Raw genomic sequence first — 17,154 nt, forward strand, 5'->3', positions numbered from 1 at the left:
GGAATGTTGCCAGGTGGTGCATTGAGTCACTCAAATTGGGATAAACTTGGTCAAGTGTCATCTGGTGCCTACCCAGTCATTGAACTATCTGGGGACGTGTTTTGATTTCCGGGTGGGCAGTCTTCCTTGCCCAGAGAGAGGTGCAAAGATTAAAGTTCAGATAGGGCATTTCTTGGGAATGCCATTTCCCAAGGTCTGGGATTATTTACTAGTACTGGGTTCCATGGCATCTACATGGGATTTGATGCCATGGGCGTTTGACTCTCTTCGATCCCTCCAGCGTGCTTAACTGTCCCGTTGGAGTCCATTGTCAGAGGAGTTTGTGACCTTTACTGCTTCAGGGGGAATCCAGATCCAGTCTCTCATGGTGGCTGTCTTGCCGCAATCTGAAGAAGGGGGTGGAGACTCTATATTGAGTAGTGATGAGCATAGATTCAGCCTCAGATGTCAGATGGACATCTCAAGGTTGGTGATCACCCACGGAAGCAATCTGATCTATCAATCATTGGAAAAAAGGGCAAATTGCAGGGAGCATGTATTTCCTTCCTCAGATCCGAGGGCGTATGGTCTAAGTTTTCTCGAACAATCAATATATCAATCGTAAGAGCGGCACAGAGAGTCATGCCATGGCTTGGGAGGCCCAGAAGCTTTTTGTTTGGGCAGAGCAGCATTTGGAGGGTTTAGCAGCTTCACATGTGGTCAGAGTGGACAATGTGCAAGCGGACTATCAGCAGGCAACAGTTGGACCCAGAGGACTGGAAGTAGTCAACGGAGGCCTTTGATCTTCTTCTGGTTTGCTGGGACAGCCTCCAGCTGGATCTGATCGTGTTGTGGAGCAATACCAAATCGAAACAATTTTTTCAGTCACAGAAGATAGGTCAGAGCCAAGGAACTAAATGCTCTTGTTCTTCCGTGGCTAGCAGGGCTCCTGCTGTACGTCTTTCCTCCAAGGCTGTTAAGGGGCCATGTGTGGATACGCATTGAGAGACATCCAGGTCGGGTGTTTCTTGTGGCGCCTTTGTGGTCACGACGTCCATGGTTCACAGATCTGATTCATATGGCAGTAGACAGGCTGCTCAAATTGGCTCATCTTCTGGATCTGTTAAGGCAAGGTCCTATCTACTCTTGATCGGGCGGATCACTTTTGTCTCACAGCTTATCTTTTGAGAGGCAACAGTTAAGGCAAAAGGGTACTCAGAGTCAGGTATTTCACTTTGCTTTGGGCCAGAAGGCCCTCCACGTCTATGGCTTGTGTCTGGGTGTGGAGGGTCTTTGAAACTTGCTGTGTGGAGGAAGGCCTATATACATTTCTGGTAGGGATACCACATATTTTGGCCTTTTTACAATAGGGATTGTCCTACAATTCCCTTTAGGTACAGGTAGTGGTCCTGGGGTGCCTCAGGGGTAAACTACAAAGGAGGGCTTTGGCATCACATCCGGATCTGGTGCAATTTTTTTTTTTTTTTTTAAAGGTGTCAAGTATTTTCTGCCACCGGTGCGCAGTGTGTGTCTGGCGTGGAATTTGACCTTAGTTCTGCGAGTACTTTGTGGTCTTCCATTCAAGCCATTGCGGAAAGTGTCTCTAAAGGACCTCATCCTGAAGGTGGTTTTTCTGGTGGCAATGTTGCTCAGCCAGAAGGATTTCGGAGCTTCAGGCTTTGTCCTGAAGGGAGCCGTTTTTAAGAATTAAGGATGATGACGTGTCTTTGCATATAGTACCCTCGTTCCTACACAAAGTGGCTTCCTTTTTTACCTCCGTCTCTTCCAGCACCTCTTCAGGTGCTGGAAGAGACGGAGCTTCCTGCATTTCCAAATTGGTTCGGAAATGTTAGCAGCAAGGGAACTTCATTTGTTGGATGTTTGTCTGGTGCTGTTGTGGTATCTTAAGGTCTCCAACAGTTTCCGGCAGTTGGATCATCTATTTGTATTGCTTGGCGAGCCACGGAAGGGATATAAGGCTGCGAAGGGCCCTACTGCTTGTTGGTTGCAGGAACCTGCCGTTCCGGCTTATCTTTGCAAGGGCAGAAAGGTTCTGGGGGCGTGGAGCTGCGAGCACATTCTACTAGGGTGCAGGCAGCTTCTTGGGCTGTGTTAGTTGGTGTCACCATGAGATATGTCGGGCGGCTATGTGGTCTTCGCTGTACGCTTTTTTTCGGCATTACCAGTTGGATGTTCAGGTGCTGGAAGAGCCGAGTTTTGACGAGAGTGTATTGAGAGCGGGTGTTTCGCATGTCTGCCCTGTGTGGGGGTACTTTGGTACATCTCACTTGTCTGGACTGATCTAGGGTACAAACAGGAATGGAAAATTGGTTCTTACCTGCTAATTTTCATTTTCGAAGTACCCCAGATCAGTCCAGAGACCCTGTCCCTGATTTATGAAAGACCGATGTAACTTGTGCTGATAGTATCTGGAGCCTTCAGTATGTTTTATAGTCGGCCTACAGAGGGTTTCCAGGTTTGGTTATTCTTTGGGGTTCGTGTAAGAGTTCCAGTTCAGGGAGTTCCAGCCCTTGATTTGAAGTTCGCCCTGGGACAGCAAGGGATAGTTCAGTAGTGTTCACTATGTTTGACTTGGGTACAGGTCAATACTGAGGGACTGCAGGTGGCGCTCTTGGTTATGTAGCAGCGCCTCAAAGTGGTGTTCTCTGCCTCCATCTGCTGGTAGGGATGCAAAACCCCTCTGTGGTACTTCAGGAACGAAAATTAGCAGGTAAGAGCCAATTTTCCTTTACAAGCTCTTCGGTTTAGTGCTTCTTGTCTCCTCCCTGAACTTTCTCATGGCAAGTCCTGTCTATTGGATCTTGTTGCTAGTGCAGTTTTGGGCTTTTACATTGTCGGGAAATCTTTTAGAAAACAATTGAAATCTTAGCTGTTTAGACAAGTATTTGAGTAATGCTCTGATTTAAATATCCTTAGCGGTTGCTGGTCTGCTCGTGGTGAGCGCTGCTTTGTTGATTGTTTTGAATTTTGTGTTTTATGTAACTCGCTACAAACTGTGGAATGCGCGCGGGCAATACATATTAATATTCATAATGAAATAAAAGAAAACGCACAGAAATCGGCTACCTGCCTTCTGCCCCGGCAGTACCTGGACCTCCTGCTCCGGCAGGTCTGCGAGATCGTGGAGAAGCACACGGAGCAGGAGGTGCTGGAGGCCTGCGCCCGGGCGCTCTACGTCCTGTGTCAGGAGGAGCATGCCTTCTACAACCGGGCAGACATCGCCCGCAGCCAGCTGCTCGACCACCTAGTGGACAAGTTCCTGCAGGAAGTGGAGGAGTTAATGCAGGTGGGGGCACAGAGAGGGGCGAGGAGGGGGGGGGGTGAGGGGGAGCAGAGCCCCTTTCGGCCACTAAACGTCTTATTGCTGGGGGGGGGGGGGTTTGGACTTGTTGCAGGCCAGTGATCCAGATGAAGATGAGGTTTATAACATGTCCGCCAGCTTGAAGCGGATTTCTGCGCTTCACAAGTAAGTTTCAGCCGGGAGCCTGTGGGTTGGGGCTGATTGGGGCAGGGTGTGAAGGGACTTGTTTATTCAACCCTTCCTATCTGTCTCTCTCCCTCTCCTCGGGTGGAGAAGGAAGTCTCGTCAGTGCCGTAGTGGCAGGCCGGGCTTTGTACCGCTCTCCCCGTTTCATGGAGCTGGAGCTGTTGGGCTCGGTGCACCTCCGGCTGTCCTTCAGCCTAACTTGCCACCACCCTCTGTCTTGTGGTGGTGAACGTGACTCGCTGCGGTTTTGCTGCTGGGCTTTCTGTCTGTCTCTCTCTCTCTCTCCCATCTGACACCCAGTTTCTGCTGTGGCAGTGCTCACGACCTGACCAGATGGGAGCTCTTTGAACCCTGCTGCCGCCTCCTGAGGAAGGGAATTGACACAGGAGAGATCCCCAAACAAGTAACCGAGGGACCCTGCTGCTTCCCAGACAAAGTGGGGCTGGAGGGGGAGACCTGGCTGAGAGCTGTGGTTGGGGGCTGGGAGCCATGGTTGTGGTGCACATAAAAGGTGGGGGAGGCGGGGCTGTGCTGTTGGAGGACTTGGGGTATAGTGGCACGTGGGGAAGGGGAGAGAAATGGTTTGTAGTTGGGCTTGGAAGGGTTACAGGATAATGATGCACGACAGGGAGGGGTTGTGGGATGGTGACGCAGAAGGGGACAGTGGGGGTGGCAGGAGAGGGTGGGACATAGAGCTGAAGGTTGAACTCAAAGTCCCCCGCTTGTGTGCAGGTTCTGATCCCGGCCCTCGGCTGTGCGTATTTCTTCATCCTTTGGGAACTGGCCCGAGTTTCTAGCTCCATGCCAAACAAGGTAAGAGGGGCGAGGATCCTATGCTGATCCCATACATTGATACAAAACAGTATTCAACCAGTGATTCTGGGGTCAAATGAATTTCCAATACAGCCTTCGCCTCGCCTCCCCTGACCCCTTGCGTCTGCTCTTGACCCTAGCCAGCAGTGTCTCCCTCCCTCCCCAGGAGCAGCTGAGTTTACTGAAGCAAAGACTGGACGCCTTTTCTGACCTGTGCCAGAGCTGCCTCACCGACATGGACTCGGGTGTGAGGGAGCAGGTGAGCCCTGCGCGGATGGAGGGGGGGAGAAAGGGCGTATGAGGGGAGGAGTCCGAGGCTCCGTTTCCTCCACGCGCTGGGGCGTTCAGTTGTGGGGATGGAGAGACCACCGTTCTTTTAGGCAGAGTCAAAGGTGTGGGAAGGAGAGAGGAGAGATTGACTCTTTCATTCGTGTGTTGGGTCTCACCTTCCCAGGCGTTTGTTTTGCTGAGCGACTTGCTGGTGATCTTCAGTCACCAGATGACGAAGAGTGGCCGGGGCTTCCTGCTCAATCTGGTGCTGAAGCCTGAGCCCTCGCTGCAGGCCGAGCTTGCCAGCTTCCTCATGGACCACATCTTCATCGAGCTGCAGGATGAAGACAGCGGTGCGTAGTCGGGACAGGGGTCATGGGATCATCCTAGCCCAGCGGGAGTGCTTTCCCCAGGTGGGAAAGGTGTCCGGGTCTCTGATACCACAACATCCTAGTGTCACAGAACTGAAAAGTACTAGCAGTATGATGGGATGGGGTGGAAGGGTCCCTGGCTTTAATGGTGCTGTAGAGGCAAGGTGCTGACCTGCTCTTGTTTCCATCCACTGAAGAGCATGCTTCAATGCTCGAGAGTTAGCCTCAGCAAGATCTTGAAATGTGCAGGCCAGAGTCTGTCTTTTGCCACAGTTAACAGGTGTCAGGTCTGGTAGGGTATCGCCATTTTGACTTGAGTATGGCGGTGATTTTGGGCCATGCAGTTGGTCTCTTCGCTCTTTGTCCCTGCAGAGGCACTCCCAGTCGCTCTGATGCCCATGCTAATCCCAGCAGAAAGATCTTCCCAAGCCGTGCCTCTCGTTTCCTGTTCGTACCCCAGATCAGTCCAGACACATGGGTGTTGCCTCTCTACCAGCAGATGGAGACAGAGAACAAAACTCTGAGGCACTGCTACTTAACCGAGAGGGCCACCTGCAGTCCCTCAGTATTTCTCTGTCTCCAGCAGATGGCGCAAAACCTGCAGTCTGGAGATTTTGGGGGGAGGGGGGAAGAGAGAAAAAGAAGATCCAGAAATTTGCTCCCAGGGGTGTTAGGCGCCGTGAAGGCCCATCCTCCTGGTAGAGTGCGGCGAGCACGAGGTTGGTGACCCTTAAGTGGCTCTATCTGAAGACAGACAGCTAGTAGTCTGGCTCTCTTCACTCTCTCTTGGGCAGCACAGTGGTGATAGCTTGGAGGGAAGTATTACTGCCTTTGGGGGTTTTTTTAATTATTTGTGTTTGTTTTCTTCTTCTTTCTGAGGGCTCTCTCGATTTAAATAAGAGGAGAGAGCCCGGCATGACTGCAAACTTTTTTTTCCCCCCGCTGTGATGCTGTATAGAGCATGTCTAGTGTCCTGTATCTGCTGTTTCCTCTCTACTTGGCTGTCTGGTGGCCCCATTCCAGCAAGGATTGAATTGGTTTAGCCTGTGATAACGACTGTATCATCCCAGGGCACCCTGCTGATATGTGATGGGGCCCTCGGGTGTCTGATTCGCTGTGTTATGTAGAAGTGCTTGTCTTCTCTCGTTGGCAGATGAGGAAGATGAGGTGCTGAAGATCGAAGCGCTGCACAAGAGGAGGAACTTGCTGGCTGGATACTGCAAACTCATTATCTACAACGTCTTGGACCTGAACTCTGCCACCGATGTCTTCAAACACTATGTAAAGGTGAGGGTCCTCCTTTCAAGCTACAAGTGTGTGGTGGGGGCCACTAGTAATGGATCCCTGATGCCTGTAAAAGTGAAAGAGAGATCTGCACTCTGTGCTTTCAACATGTCCACCTCGTGCCCGTCCCTCTAACCCACGCCTGTCTCGCTTCCAGTACTATAATGATTACGGAGACATCATTAAGGAGACCCTGAATCGAGCACGGCAGATCGATAAAGTCCAGTGTGCCAGAACCCTGCTTCTCAGCCTGCAGCAGGTAAGTCTAACGCGCCAGGATCGTTGCTGGACAATATGGCACCCCGGACACAGGTTGCTTTCAGCACCACTGATTCCCCCGCCCCCTTTCAGGCTCCTGTTTGCAGACAATGACTCAAACGGGTGATGGCCCTGCCGTACGCTCCTCTCAGCAAAGGTCACTTTCCATCTGGAGTTGCTGTTCCTGGGGATTGGGACCTTAGCAGTGATGTCACTTCCTGCCTGGCTGATGATACTATTGAGTATCTCTGAAATGACTTCCTGTCGGGCGCCTCGGTGCTCTGCTTATTTTTCTGGATGCTTGTTGATAGGCTGTGCTGGAGCCCCATTACAAGTACCTGTCTGCCTCAGGGACCGGAAGGGATCTACCTTTGGAGCTCTTCGAGAGAGAGCAATAGAAATGTATATTTTTTTACATCTTTCTTTATTCACGACTGAATACAGTTTTCTGGTTGTGTATTATCAGTTGTCTTCAGTCTATTTCACTTCTGAAAGAAACACAACCATAAACTGTAGTACAAATTTTCTTCGGTCTTTGCTTCAATTCTGAAAGATGCTCAGCCATGAATAATGCAGTTCTATGGTTCTGCATCTTTCATTATTGAAATAAATTTTGTAATCTCTAGTAAATTTTCTTCATATACTGCAACTGCTAGGCATAAAATGTGAGAGAGAAAAGCTATTGTTCCCTTAAAATGACTTATCCTGTCTCAAATGAATTCTAGGTATGATGTCAGGAACCCTCACCATTCATATTCCAATCACTAAATTAATAATAAAAAAAAAGCTTTATTCTACCTATGTTGTCTGGGCGTCTTAATAATTTAATCTTGTTGGTTACAATCTCTCCTTCTCATAACTCCTTTTCCAGGGTCTCCTTTCACATTTCTAATTTATTTGGTCTCCTTTTGTCTTCATTTCTCCTCTTTGACATTAATCTTTCTCTTTTATGGCTTTTTTCGCTTTATCTACTTACAGCTAAATTTAACCCCTCACCCTCCAGTCCTCAATCTTTTTTACCTACTGGTTTTTCATCTGTTCCACCCCCCTTCCCCCTGCTTCTCACTCCTTCGCCAGCTTTTAACCATTCCCTAGTCTCCAAATTCCTCTCTGTACTCACTCGGTCGAGAGGTAAAAAGCTTGAAGGCAGTGTCATTTTTTCTAATGCCCTACAGTTGGAAACCGAGTGAGAGGCACCTGGAGTCCATGTACGAGAGGAGCGAGACCTTACTATGTTTGTGGTGTCACTTCCTGCCTGGATTCCACAGTTTTATGCAAGATGTAGTTTTCCTAATGATGTCATTTCCTGTTTGGGCTTTGTGATATAGATTATTGTTTGTGGTGTCACTTCCTGTTTGTTCACCATTCTGTGCAGGATGTAAGCATTCTCCTTGGACAAAATGTAGACATCAGTCACACAAGTGGGTGACGACATTCGCAGCATCATCATGGGGGAAAATGTGCACTTTCTCAGCTCTGAAAGTACTGGGAAAACTTTCCGAGCATGTGCGGCCTTTCCTATGGTATTGCTGTCGCAGGAGCCCTCTTCAGTCTCTTTCATCTGTTTTGCCGTTTGGACTGGAAAAAGTTGTCTCTCGCTGTTGTCACGATTGTTCGGGCGCTTTTAAATCTGAAGAGGACACACGCAACGGTAGTAGCGTGGGAAGGGATGTGCATGCTCTAGTTTTTATTTTTTCTCGCACTTTCATTGCTGAAGTGTTTGTGATGGCGCCGTTGATGACTGATATGGCTGATTTGTATTCTGTCCCTGTTACAAGTCACTTGTAACAGAAAACCCCAGTTACAAGTCACCAGCTTAGCTTTTCTGATGATGCTACTTCTCGCCTGAGTGTTTGGCGGCAGGTTGCCATGTTGGTGATGTCACTTCCTGTCCTCACACCATTTTTATTCTGGGGCAGCTTTACTCAGAGCTGGAGCAGGACCTGGGTCTGGGCCCCGCTTTTGCCCGCACCGACCCGGCATTTATGGAGATTAGAGACTTAGCCCGGCGCTTCTCTCTCATGTTTGGACCAGACCTGCTGAAGAGTCGGGAACCAGTTGTCAAGCTGCACAAGTAAGAAGGCTGTACTGTCCTAAGTTTTGTTCCCCCAGCACGCTGGTGCTTCGGGGTCTTGTGAGCACTGCAAAAGGGAGCCTAGGATCTGTACCCACGCCCCGGTATCACCCAGAAGATGCGGAGTCTGTGTTAGGAGAACATGGGAGGTCTGCAAATTCCCACCCCTACTCCAAAAAGCACACTGAGGTTCCTCCTCTCTCTGTATTTTTGCAGGGATGGGATAAAGTTTGCATTCAGCTCGCCAGCTCCCACTGATCCTGAGGTAATACCCCAGAACTTGGCTTTCTTGGACGTCCTGTGCGAGTTCTCGGTCAAGCTGCTGAAGCAGGACAAAAAGCTGCTGTGAGTATACAGCATGCAGAGAAGGGAGGAGAAAGCAAAGCCATGACTTGCATATGTGGAGGGGGTTTGTAAGCATACGATCTTAGTCAGTACGTAGACCGAGCAGAACTGGAAATGGTCTAGCACCAAGCCCCTTCCCCTCCCCTCCAAGGCCATCTCCAGCAGGTGTAAATGTGTGTTAAACTTTTTATTAACCAGTTTACAGTAATAAACCTTGCATTGTACTACATTCAGAGTTAAGAGTTGATATCAAGTGTTCATACAGACCCAAAAATACTGATCCCTCTCTTCTTTCTCAAATATTTAGCCTATGGTAACAAGTTGTAAACGTCCCCAAATAAGAGTATATTTAACGTAATCTCTCCAATAAGTTGGTTTCTTTATTCCTGCGACTTCATATAACTGCTGACGCTAGTAATCCAAGGAAGGCATAGATTTCCATGATGGTAGCAACAGAAACCTCTCATCAGCCGATAACATTAGCAAGAGCTGGGCCTGCCTCTCCACCACCTGCGCTGGCCTTGAATCCAGTTGTTTCCCAGTCACTTGGGCTGCTTCCAGCATGCGTGTATTTATGAATCATAACGTCACAGCCTCTGCATCAGTACAAATTGGATTTGGGTTCCATTTTACGGGGGGGGGGGGGGAGATAATGATCTGCAACTCGCAACTTCCATGGGCACCTTGCCAGGTACTTTCCAGACCCGCACATCTAACTGAAGCGTAAGCTTTGCGCTCTGTTTCTGAGCCGTTTTCTCTACTCCACCTCATCTCTCTAAACAGATGCAATGTTTTACCTTCCTGGTGTGGCCCGCTGCCCAGGGACCCGTCCCCCCTCCTACCTGAAATGCTGCTAAGTAAATTTGAACTCTTCATCCACGTGGAAGGAGTCCTCACTGGGGCGTGCATAGAAAAAGGTTTTTTGTTTTGTTTCTTTAAAATGAAAAAAACAAAACCAAAAAATGTTGAGCTGCCGCCAACCCCCCCACTCAGATTTTGTTTTGGGACAGGAGCGATCCTTGGTTGCTCCTGCTGTGCTGCTACTGGAAATGGGTGCCAACAGCTGGAGGCCAGTTTCATTGGGGTTTTTTTGCCATTCAAATTGGTGCTGGCCAGGCTCAGGCCCGTGCTGGCGCCATTTTGTGTGGCAAAACTTACAGAAGCATTGGCACCAGCCTCAAGCTACCAATACCATATGCAATAGCAGTAGCTAAGGGGGCCTATGAAGACATTTTCAATGAGTAAGAGGTCCAGGGGTGAAAAGCTTGGGAGTGGTGGGTGTTGTGTTTTGTGGGGGTTTTTTTGTTTTGGTTTTTAACGAAATTACAAATTGAAACGAAATGGAAAATGTAGTTTCAAACTAATGCACATCCCTAGTCATCACTCAGGTCGTGATCCTTTAAGAGTTTCAAATGCAATTCTCTTCCCACAAAGCCAAAATTGATGATGAAATATGAAAGGACAGTACAGGATTATTACCCAGTACTGAGAGAGATGAGATCAGCTCCCTGCCCATTTTGCACTTTCTCCCAAGACTGCACCATATAATGTGGGTGGCATATTGAATTATTCCCACAGGGTTTCCTCATCAAAGGCAGTGAGGGACTGGAGCCTCCGTGGTGACACTACAAAGGGATTCAGCCCAGTGACATCTCTCCAAGTTGGTAAACGTTTGAGTGGTGACTATGGGCCATTACTTCTCTCCCCAGTCTCGGGTACCTGGAGAAGACGTGTAGCAACCTGCTCTCGCTGGAGCAGCGAGAAGAGGCCTCTGCTCTGCTGCAGACCTACCGGAGGTCGCTAGGTGCCGAAGATGATGCAGCCACTTCCGTTCTTAGCAAGACCACTGGCAAGGAGACTGCCGCACACCCTGATAAGAGGTCCGCCAAGAAGAGAAAGATAGATAGTAAGGAGTCTTTTCTTTGTGTTTGATGTGACAATGCATCACTCTGTCTGTCTGTCCTCCGCCATCGCGTTCTGACCCCTCCTTGTCTGCACGCCCATGTTCAGGCCCAGGCTTTCCTTCCTGCTTCTACCTCCATTCACTCCCTAACTGCCTGCAGAAAAGGGGTTGTGAATTTTGAAAGCCCCTTGACCTGTCTGATCTCTTTGCAGCCACTTCCCTGAGCGAGGATGCCAGCTGGCTGAAGCATGATGAGAGTCTGCAGCTGAGCAGCCGGCTGAAGACGCCGCCCTTCACATCCACCCTGCGAAAAGAGGCGGAGAAGCCTGGGCCAAGGGGATGGGTAGTGCCGGAAGAGGAGGAGGAGGAGGAAGAGGAGTCCGAGAGAGGGTCGGAGTCAGAGTTTGCCCCCAGGTAAGGAGATGAAATGGGCATCAATGAATTAAGGAGAGCCTAGCGAGAACCAGCAGGACCCTTCTAAATAGATCTTGAAAAGCTCCCAAAGATCCTATGAAGGTTTCCTGAGAGGAACCTCAGCAGAGCCCTGGTCCCAGGGGATGAATTCTAGGAAGTCCTGGAGAAGGTGACACATATACTAAGCTAGGGCGCTGGGAGAGACGCAAGCTCGCGTTTCCCTGTCCTTTTGAGCATGGGATGGATGGAGCTAGAGCCTCTGCTCCAGGAAATTAATGGCTTTTATGCTTACATGTTGCGGTTACCTTGCTTCTAGTGCTTCCTGGCTTGGCTCTCTCCATCTGCGGAAAGACCAGAGACTCCAACCTGCCACGCCAGCTGCTGGCTCCAACCGTTTGCAGGAAGGCCAGAGAGTCCAGCCCGCTACATCAGCTGGCAACTGTAGACAGAATATCAGAAGTGGGCTACAGCGGTGGGTGTCTAGAGAGACTGCCTAATACGGTGACCGTGTAAAGCACCAAGGCTGGCGGAGCCTATATCTGGCTTCATGTCCTAATTTTCTGCAATTCTTTTAGGCTGAGGTTGATGGAGGAGGAAAACGAGGAGGAGGAGGAGGAAGATGGAATAATGATCCTAGAAGATGAATCAAGCGAGGAATCGGAGGACTTGGTAGGAAAAACAAATGAACACCCTCCAACCCCCTTTCCCTGTACGTACCAGGATCAGTCCAGACTGCTGGGTTATGCCTCCCATCCAGCAGATGGAGTCAGAGAAAAGCTGAAAAGCACCCCCTAGATATACCGGTGTGCCACCTGCGATCCCTCAGTATTATCTCTGACTCCAGCAGATTGAGTGGCATAACCTGCGGTCCTGATCCTGTTGCTTTCTACATTAATTATCCAGGTTTCTCTTCGTTATAACCCCGACTAGATCAACTAGTTTATTCTCTCCTTCTTTCTATGTAAAAAAAAAAAAATTTTAAGGGAAGTTAGTATTTGACAGGAGAAAGACCAACTTACGGCATGAAATGGTCATAGTGCCTCCTAGATCAAGTTTAGATTGTTACTTCCTCAAAAGTTACTTTGGCATGACCTGCACAGATCATCAGATAGAGAAGTCAGGGATTAGATCACCGCACTGGTGACCTGGCCAAGGAAAAAACCACAGGGAGCAGGCATAAGAAGTGAGATTCTCACATGAGTGATGTTGTGGGGAACGAAAGCCATGAAAGTGGCTGCCGAGGGGGGGGGGGGGGGGGGGGGGTGATGCCGACGGAAGACCACATGGATTGAGGTCATTGCATGGGCAATGTCCGGAGAAAGAAGACAGCACAGATGAGATTGGCCCAGCCTGGGGCCGAGCTGTGCACTCCTGTGTGGAGGATCCAAGTACAATTCGCAGTCAGCAACTGCGCTCCCCAGATCAGCCAGGGCTGGGAATGATGAGGAGTCCGTGTTTGCAGCCCTTGGTGAAAGTCCCAGTCATTGTGCAACGGCGACACGGAGTGACTGGATTTTTTTTTCCATTTATAACTTTTATTGGCAGAAAACAAGACAGAAATGCACCAAGTACATAATAAATGCAACCAGAATAGAACAGAAAATACGCATGTACAGCATAACTGAACGCCATTTTATCCAAATATACCCCCTAGAAACCCCCCACCCCTCCCCGTAGAGGTAGCTGATATATAACATACGGACACTTGGTAATCAAAAACATGCCATCACACTGCAAAGTATAGAGAGACCTAGGAAGTGACAAGCCCCATGACAATGCATGCACCTCAAACGATTGGAAGACCCCTTTGAGGCTGTTATCCCAGGGTTGGTACACCGGTTGCGAGGCACGCCAAGCCTGCAGTCGGCCAGCCCCCGCCTTTACTATACAACAGAAATGCATAACCATCGTTCATACTGGCCCCAGACCTTGTGAAAGTTATGGGTCGACGCATTGCGAAATGCTGTAATCCTGCCCAAAGTTATGGGTGTTTAGGACCAGTGCCTGTACCATTGATGGAGTGACTGGATTTAAGGCCCAGGCTGCAGGTTCCAGAAGGAGCCCTGGTGCATGGCCCTCAGCTGAGGTTTGTTTGGGAGAGGCTATAAAATAGGGGAAAATCCCCAGGTAATTGTGAAGAGAGGCTCATAGTGGTATAGTCCTACAGAGGCTAATTTTGATAGAGCAGGAAGCCCAAAAGGAGCGAGAGGAAAACGCCGGGCTAGAAATAATTGTCAGAGTGACAGCATAGATGAGATTCTTGGCGATAGAGAATACAGAGTGCACAAGCTTGTTCCGGAAAGGAGACTGCCTGTTTGAGGCCACGATATGAGAATCTCTGTTAAATATGTGCCCTTAGTGTGATCCCTCCAGGCGAAACATGGCTATTGCTGGGGATTGACAGGCTCCTCCTCTCCTCACCCCTTGGCATCTCAGCCCTTTTAGCTGCAAATTGCTGCAGGCTTCAAATTTTAAAATTAAAAAGAAAAGCGAGTTGATGCTCACCCAGAAATATATAAATGCATCACTAAATCAAAACTGAAAAATCTCATTCCATGAATTCAAGAAAAAAAAAAAAAGCAATGTCTTAAGAGAGCAAGCATAATATCTCCATAGGATAATTTAAAAAAGAAATTATTTCAAACAGAATAGTAATCTGCTCAAACGTGGTACTCTGTGACTATACATGCACAGCTCAAAGAGGAAGTCAACTGGTATATTCATTACAGGGACCAGACTCTAATATCCAAAATGCTTAAGTTCATTCACCAAGATATCCACCTTATCAAAAGATCCCAAAGTGGCTTACAATAAAATTACAAACAATCAGCAATCAACACATTCTGGTACCCAATCCAATAACATAACATCAAATAAACACATATAAAAGACACTTACAATCTTTGGCGCTCTTACTACACTCCTAAACAGTATTCACAGTGAAAACTGACATGGAAGAGTTCTTTGGAAACGGCTGGATGAGATTGTCACCGACCAAAAAAAAAAAAAGATGGCTTAGAAGTGGCAATGTTGCAAGAGGATAGCATGAGATCCCCGCCAAAGACTGCATGAATGATGACCTAGACGCGATGTTGCAGTATCGAGGATGACACGCATGAGTTGTGGATAAAACAAAGACATAGTAGAGACTTGTCACAATGGTAACAGAGCAGAGAGGACCACCTGGATGAGACTGGTGTGAAAGAGGCTGGCTTGCTAGCTCTGCACTATGATGTAGTGGATGGCAAGGGCGAGGGGGGAGTTGTAAAGATAAGCAGGTGAGCATTAAAGGAAAATTGGTTCTCTCCTGCTAATTTTCGTTCCTGTTGTACCACAGATCAGTGGTACAACAGACTAGGGGGCATTCCATGAAGTTAGCAAGTAGCACATTAAGACTAATCGGAGAAAATTCTTTTTCACTCAACGCTCAATAAAGCTCTGGACTTTGTTGCCAGAGGATGTGGTTAGTGTAGCTGGGTTCAAAAAAGGTTTGGATAAGTTCTTGGAGGAGAAGTCCATTAACGGCTATTAATCAAGTTGACTTAGGTAATAGCCACTGCTGTTACTGGTACCAGTAGCATGGGATCTGCTTAGTGTTTGGGTACTTGCCAGGTTCTTGTGGCCTGGATTGGCCTCTGTTGGAAACAGGTTGCTGGGCTTGATGGACCCTCAGTCTGAGCCAGTATGGCCTGTTATGTGGGGGTTCATCCCCTCCCCCCGACAGTGCGTGAATGGCCGAAAAAGAATTCAAGATGGCCTCTCTTCCCGTGCTGAGCGGGAAAGGATCCTCACCCCAGCTTGAATCCCGAAGAGAAGCAGGAGTAGGAGCGGGGGTCATTCGCTGATTTTCCGTGCCTGCCCGGCCATCGGACGAGCCCTCAGCGACCCCTGAGCATCCGGTGCATAACCCGAGGCGGTTGAGACGCGATCGTGCCGAGCCGCGGCCCATTACAAAACACAGGGAACCTACCTCAGGACACAAGTACTGGCACCCAGAAACAAAAATATGCACCCCAGCCACCAAACCAATAAGGAGGATGTCGCCCACACAGGAGAGGTCAGCTGCTGCTCGCTCTCTCTCATTTTTATACAATTTCCCCCAAAGCTGGGAACCGAGGCTTCAATTTAAAAAAAACAAACAAACTGGACTGCCTTGGAAGAAGAAAATATCCCGAGCCTGCAGCGGCCTCGTAAAGGGGAGGGATCTGGAGCACCAGGACCGAGCACACACAAGGGTCACCAAGCTGCACCTCATCTGCCTCAACTGGACAGGGAAGAATCCACCCGGATGAAGGCTCAAAAACTAAAAATTGCCCAGACTGCAGAACTGTAGGTTCAGCACCAACCACCATCTGCTGGAGACAGAGAAATACTGAGAGACTGCAGGTGGCACACGGGGTTATGTACAGTGTCAGTGAAACTTTTCTCTGTCTCCATCTGCTGGCAGGGAGGCAAAACCCAGGAGTCTGGACTGATCCGGGTACAAACAAGGAACTCACCCTGTCTTTGAGTTTTCCTTGGGAAGCTTTTAGGAGGATGTCAGAAAAAATTACCCAAGCTAATAATTAGTGAAGTCTTTGCAGTTGATTTTCCCATCAGTCAGTCCTCTCTGTGCCACAGGGTAACTATTAATTCTTTTCCAAGGCCTCTCGCTCAGACTGTCGATATGAGCCTTTGAGTTATAAGTTGGGTAGAGGGACACATGGGGGAAGCGGGGTCTTTGGCTGCCTGCTACTTGACCTCAGTCTACCATCCCCACTTCACTTGCTTTTGCTTTATTGGCAGATGGTGAGCCGCAGTCGAGATCTCCAAGTGGAGCACGTGCCAGACCTCTTCGACTCTGCTGTCCTCAGCAGCGATGTGAGTAACTGTGCCCTGTGTGATTCTAGGGGTGGGGGAGTGGAGGAAGAGGAGTGGCTCTACTATGGGAAAGAGACTGGACAGCGGAGGTAGAGTGGCAGCTTAAGATTGAAATGCTTTCCATCCCTGTCCCTCAGGAGGAGCTGTGAGACTGTTGAGGGCTGGGAGTTGCAGGAAGAGCCCTGTTTGCATGTGATGCTTCGGCTGAAGAAGATTCAAAATGCTAAGAGGACTTAAGTTATATCAATAAGGAAGAGGTACATGCAAACGGTGGTAGCACTCGCTGAATTCCATGTTTGTTGACTGTTACGGAATATTTGTTCTGTTCTACAAAATGCTTGATGCATCATAATGATGTGATGTATGCAACTGTTGAAGTCCCAATAAAACATTTAAAAACTGAATGAAGTAATTAAAAGAGCAGCCCTTGGTCTCTCCGTTAGCAGAGCGTCAGTCGTTGGGGGAGAGGGGAGGAATTATTTTGCTGTCAGCCCAGTCCAGCAGTAGTTGAGGACTTCATAAACCCCAGGCCATACTTAGGACCTGGCTGAGGACCGTCCCACTCGAGCATGCTCGTTTATACCTTTTGTTCTTTGTTCTGCCGTTTGACACTACTCGCCCCCAAATGTCTCTAGGCCAGGGCTGATATTCGGCCGGGCCCAAAAGTGGAGTCTGCAGTGTCCGGGCTAGGTGAGGAAAAGTGGCCGCCTGCTGGCCTAGCGACGCCCCTACTGCCCTGGAGTATACCTGCTTAGATTTAAGTCTCATTTCACAGGGCTTCTGATGCAGGCCCCGTAGCTTTTTTAGCAGCTCTCCTGCTTGTTCGTTTTCTTTTTATAAACTGTTATATTCAAACTTTTTTCAAGCAAAAATACAATTTTCAATCTAAAATATTGTTCCTGTTCACACCCAACTATATGGGGGTAACTTGCTGATGCGGTGGTTCGGTTACTGCCCTTAACCAATAAGACTGATACTTTGATGCAACTCAAACATTGCTCTCTTCTCCAACCGCAGGGCAAAACAGGGAATTTGATTCAACACCAATCAATGAGGGTTAATGTGGGAAACAGAT

At 48.7% G+C, this 17,154-nt stretch overlaps 1 protein-coding gene across 2 annotated transcripts in view; it reads left to right on the forward strand.

Annotated features, from left to right (window-relative positions):
- The window catches only part of STAG3 (stromal antigen 3), a 34,182-nt gene extending 17,699 nt beyond the window's left edge, over positions 1-16,483 (forward strand). For both annotated transcript variants that reach the window (XM_029580187.1, XM_029580186.1), the window contains exons 19-34: positions 3,086-3,286; positions 3,396-3,466; positions 3,803-3,890; positions 4,220-4,300; positions 4,467-4,559; positions 4,755-4,923; positions 6,095-6,228; positions 6,383-6,484; positions 8,403-8,557; positions 8,774-8,902; positions 10,612-10,808; positions 11,018-11,219; positions 11,536-11,691; positions 11,795-11,888; positions 16,005-16,079; positions 16,217-16,483. In XM_029580187.1, coding sequence (XP_029436047.1) covers positions 3,086-3,286; positions 3,396-3,466; positions 3,803-3,890; positions 4,220-4,300; positions 4,467-4,559; positions 4,755-4,923; positions 6,095-6,228; positions 6,383-6,484; positions 8,403-8,557; positions 8,774-8,902; positions 10,612-10,808; positions 11,018-11,219; positions 11,536-11,691; positions 11,795-11,888; positions 16,005-16,079; positions 16,217-16,228 — 1,959 coding nt within the window. In that variant the 3' untranslated portion in view covers positions 16,229-16,483. The remainder of the gene's footprint in view (positions 1-3,085; positions 3,287-3,395; positions 3,467-3,802; positions 3,891-4,219; positions 4,301-4,466; positions 4,560-4,754; positions 4,924-6,094; positions 6,229-6,382; positions 6,485-8,402; positions 8,558-8,773; positions 8,903-10,611; positions 10,809-11,017; positions 11,220-11,535; positions 11,692-11,794; positions 11,889-16,004; positions 16,080-16,216) is intronic.
- The last annotated feature ends 671 nt before the right edge of the window (positions 16,484-17,154 follow it).

The sequence above is a fragment of the Rhinatrema bivittatum genome, chromosome 16 (assembly GCF_901001135.1).
Source record: "Rhinatrema bivittatum chromosome 16, aRhiBiv1.1, whole genome shotgun sequence".
Classification (NCBI taxonomy): domain Eukaryota; kingdom Metazoa; phylum Chordata; class Amphibia; order Gymnophiona; family Rhinatrematidae; genus Rhinatrema; species Rhinatrema bivittatum.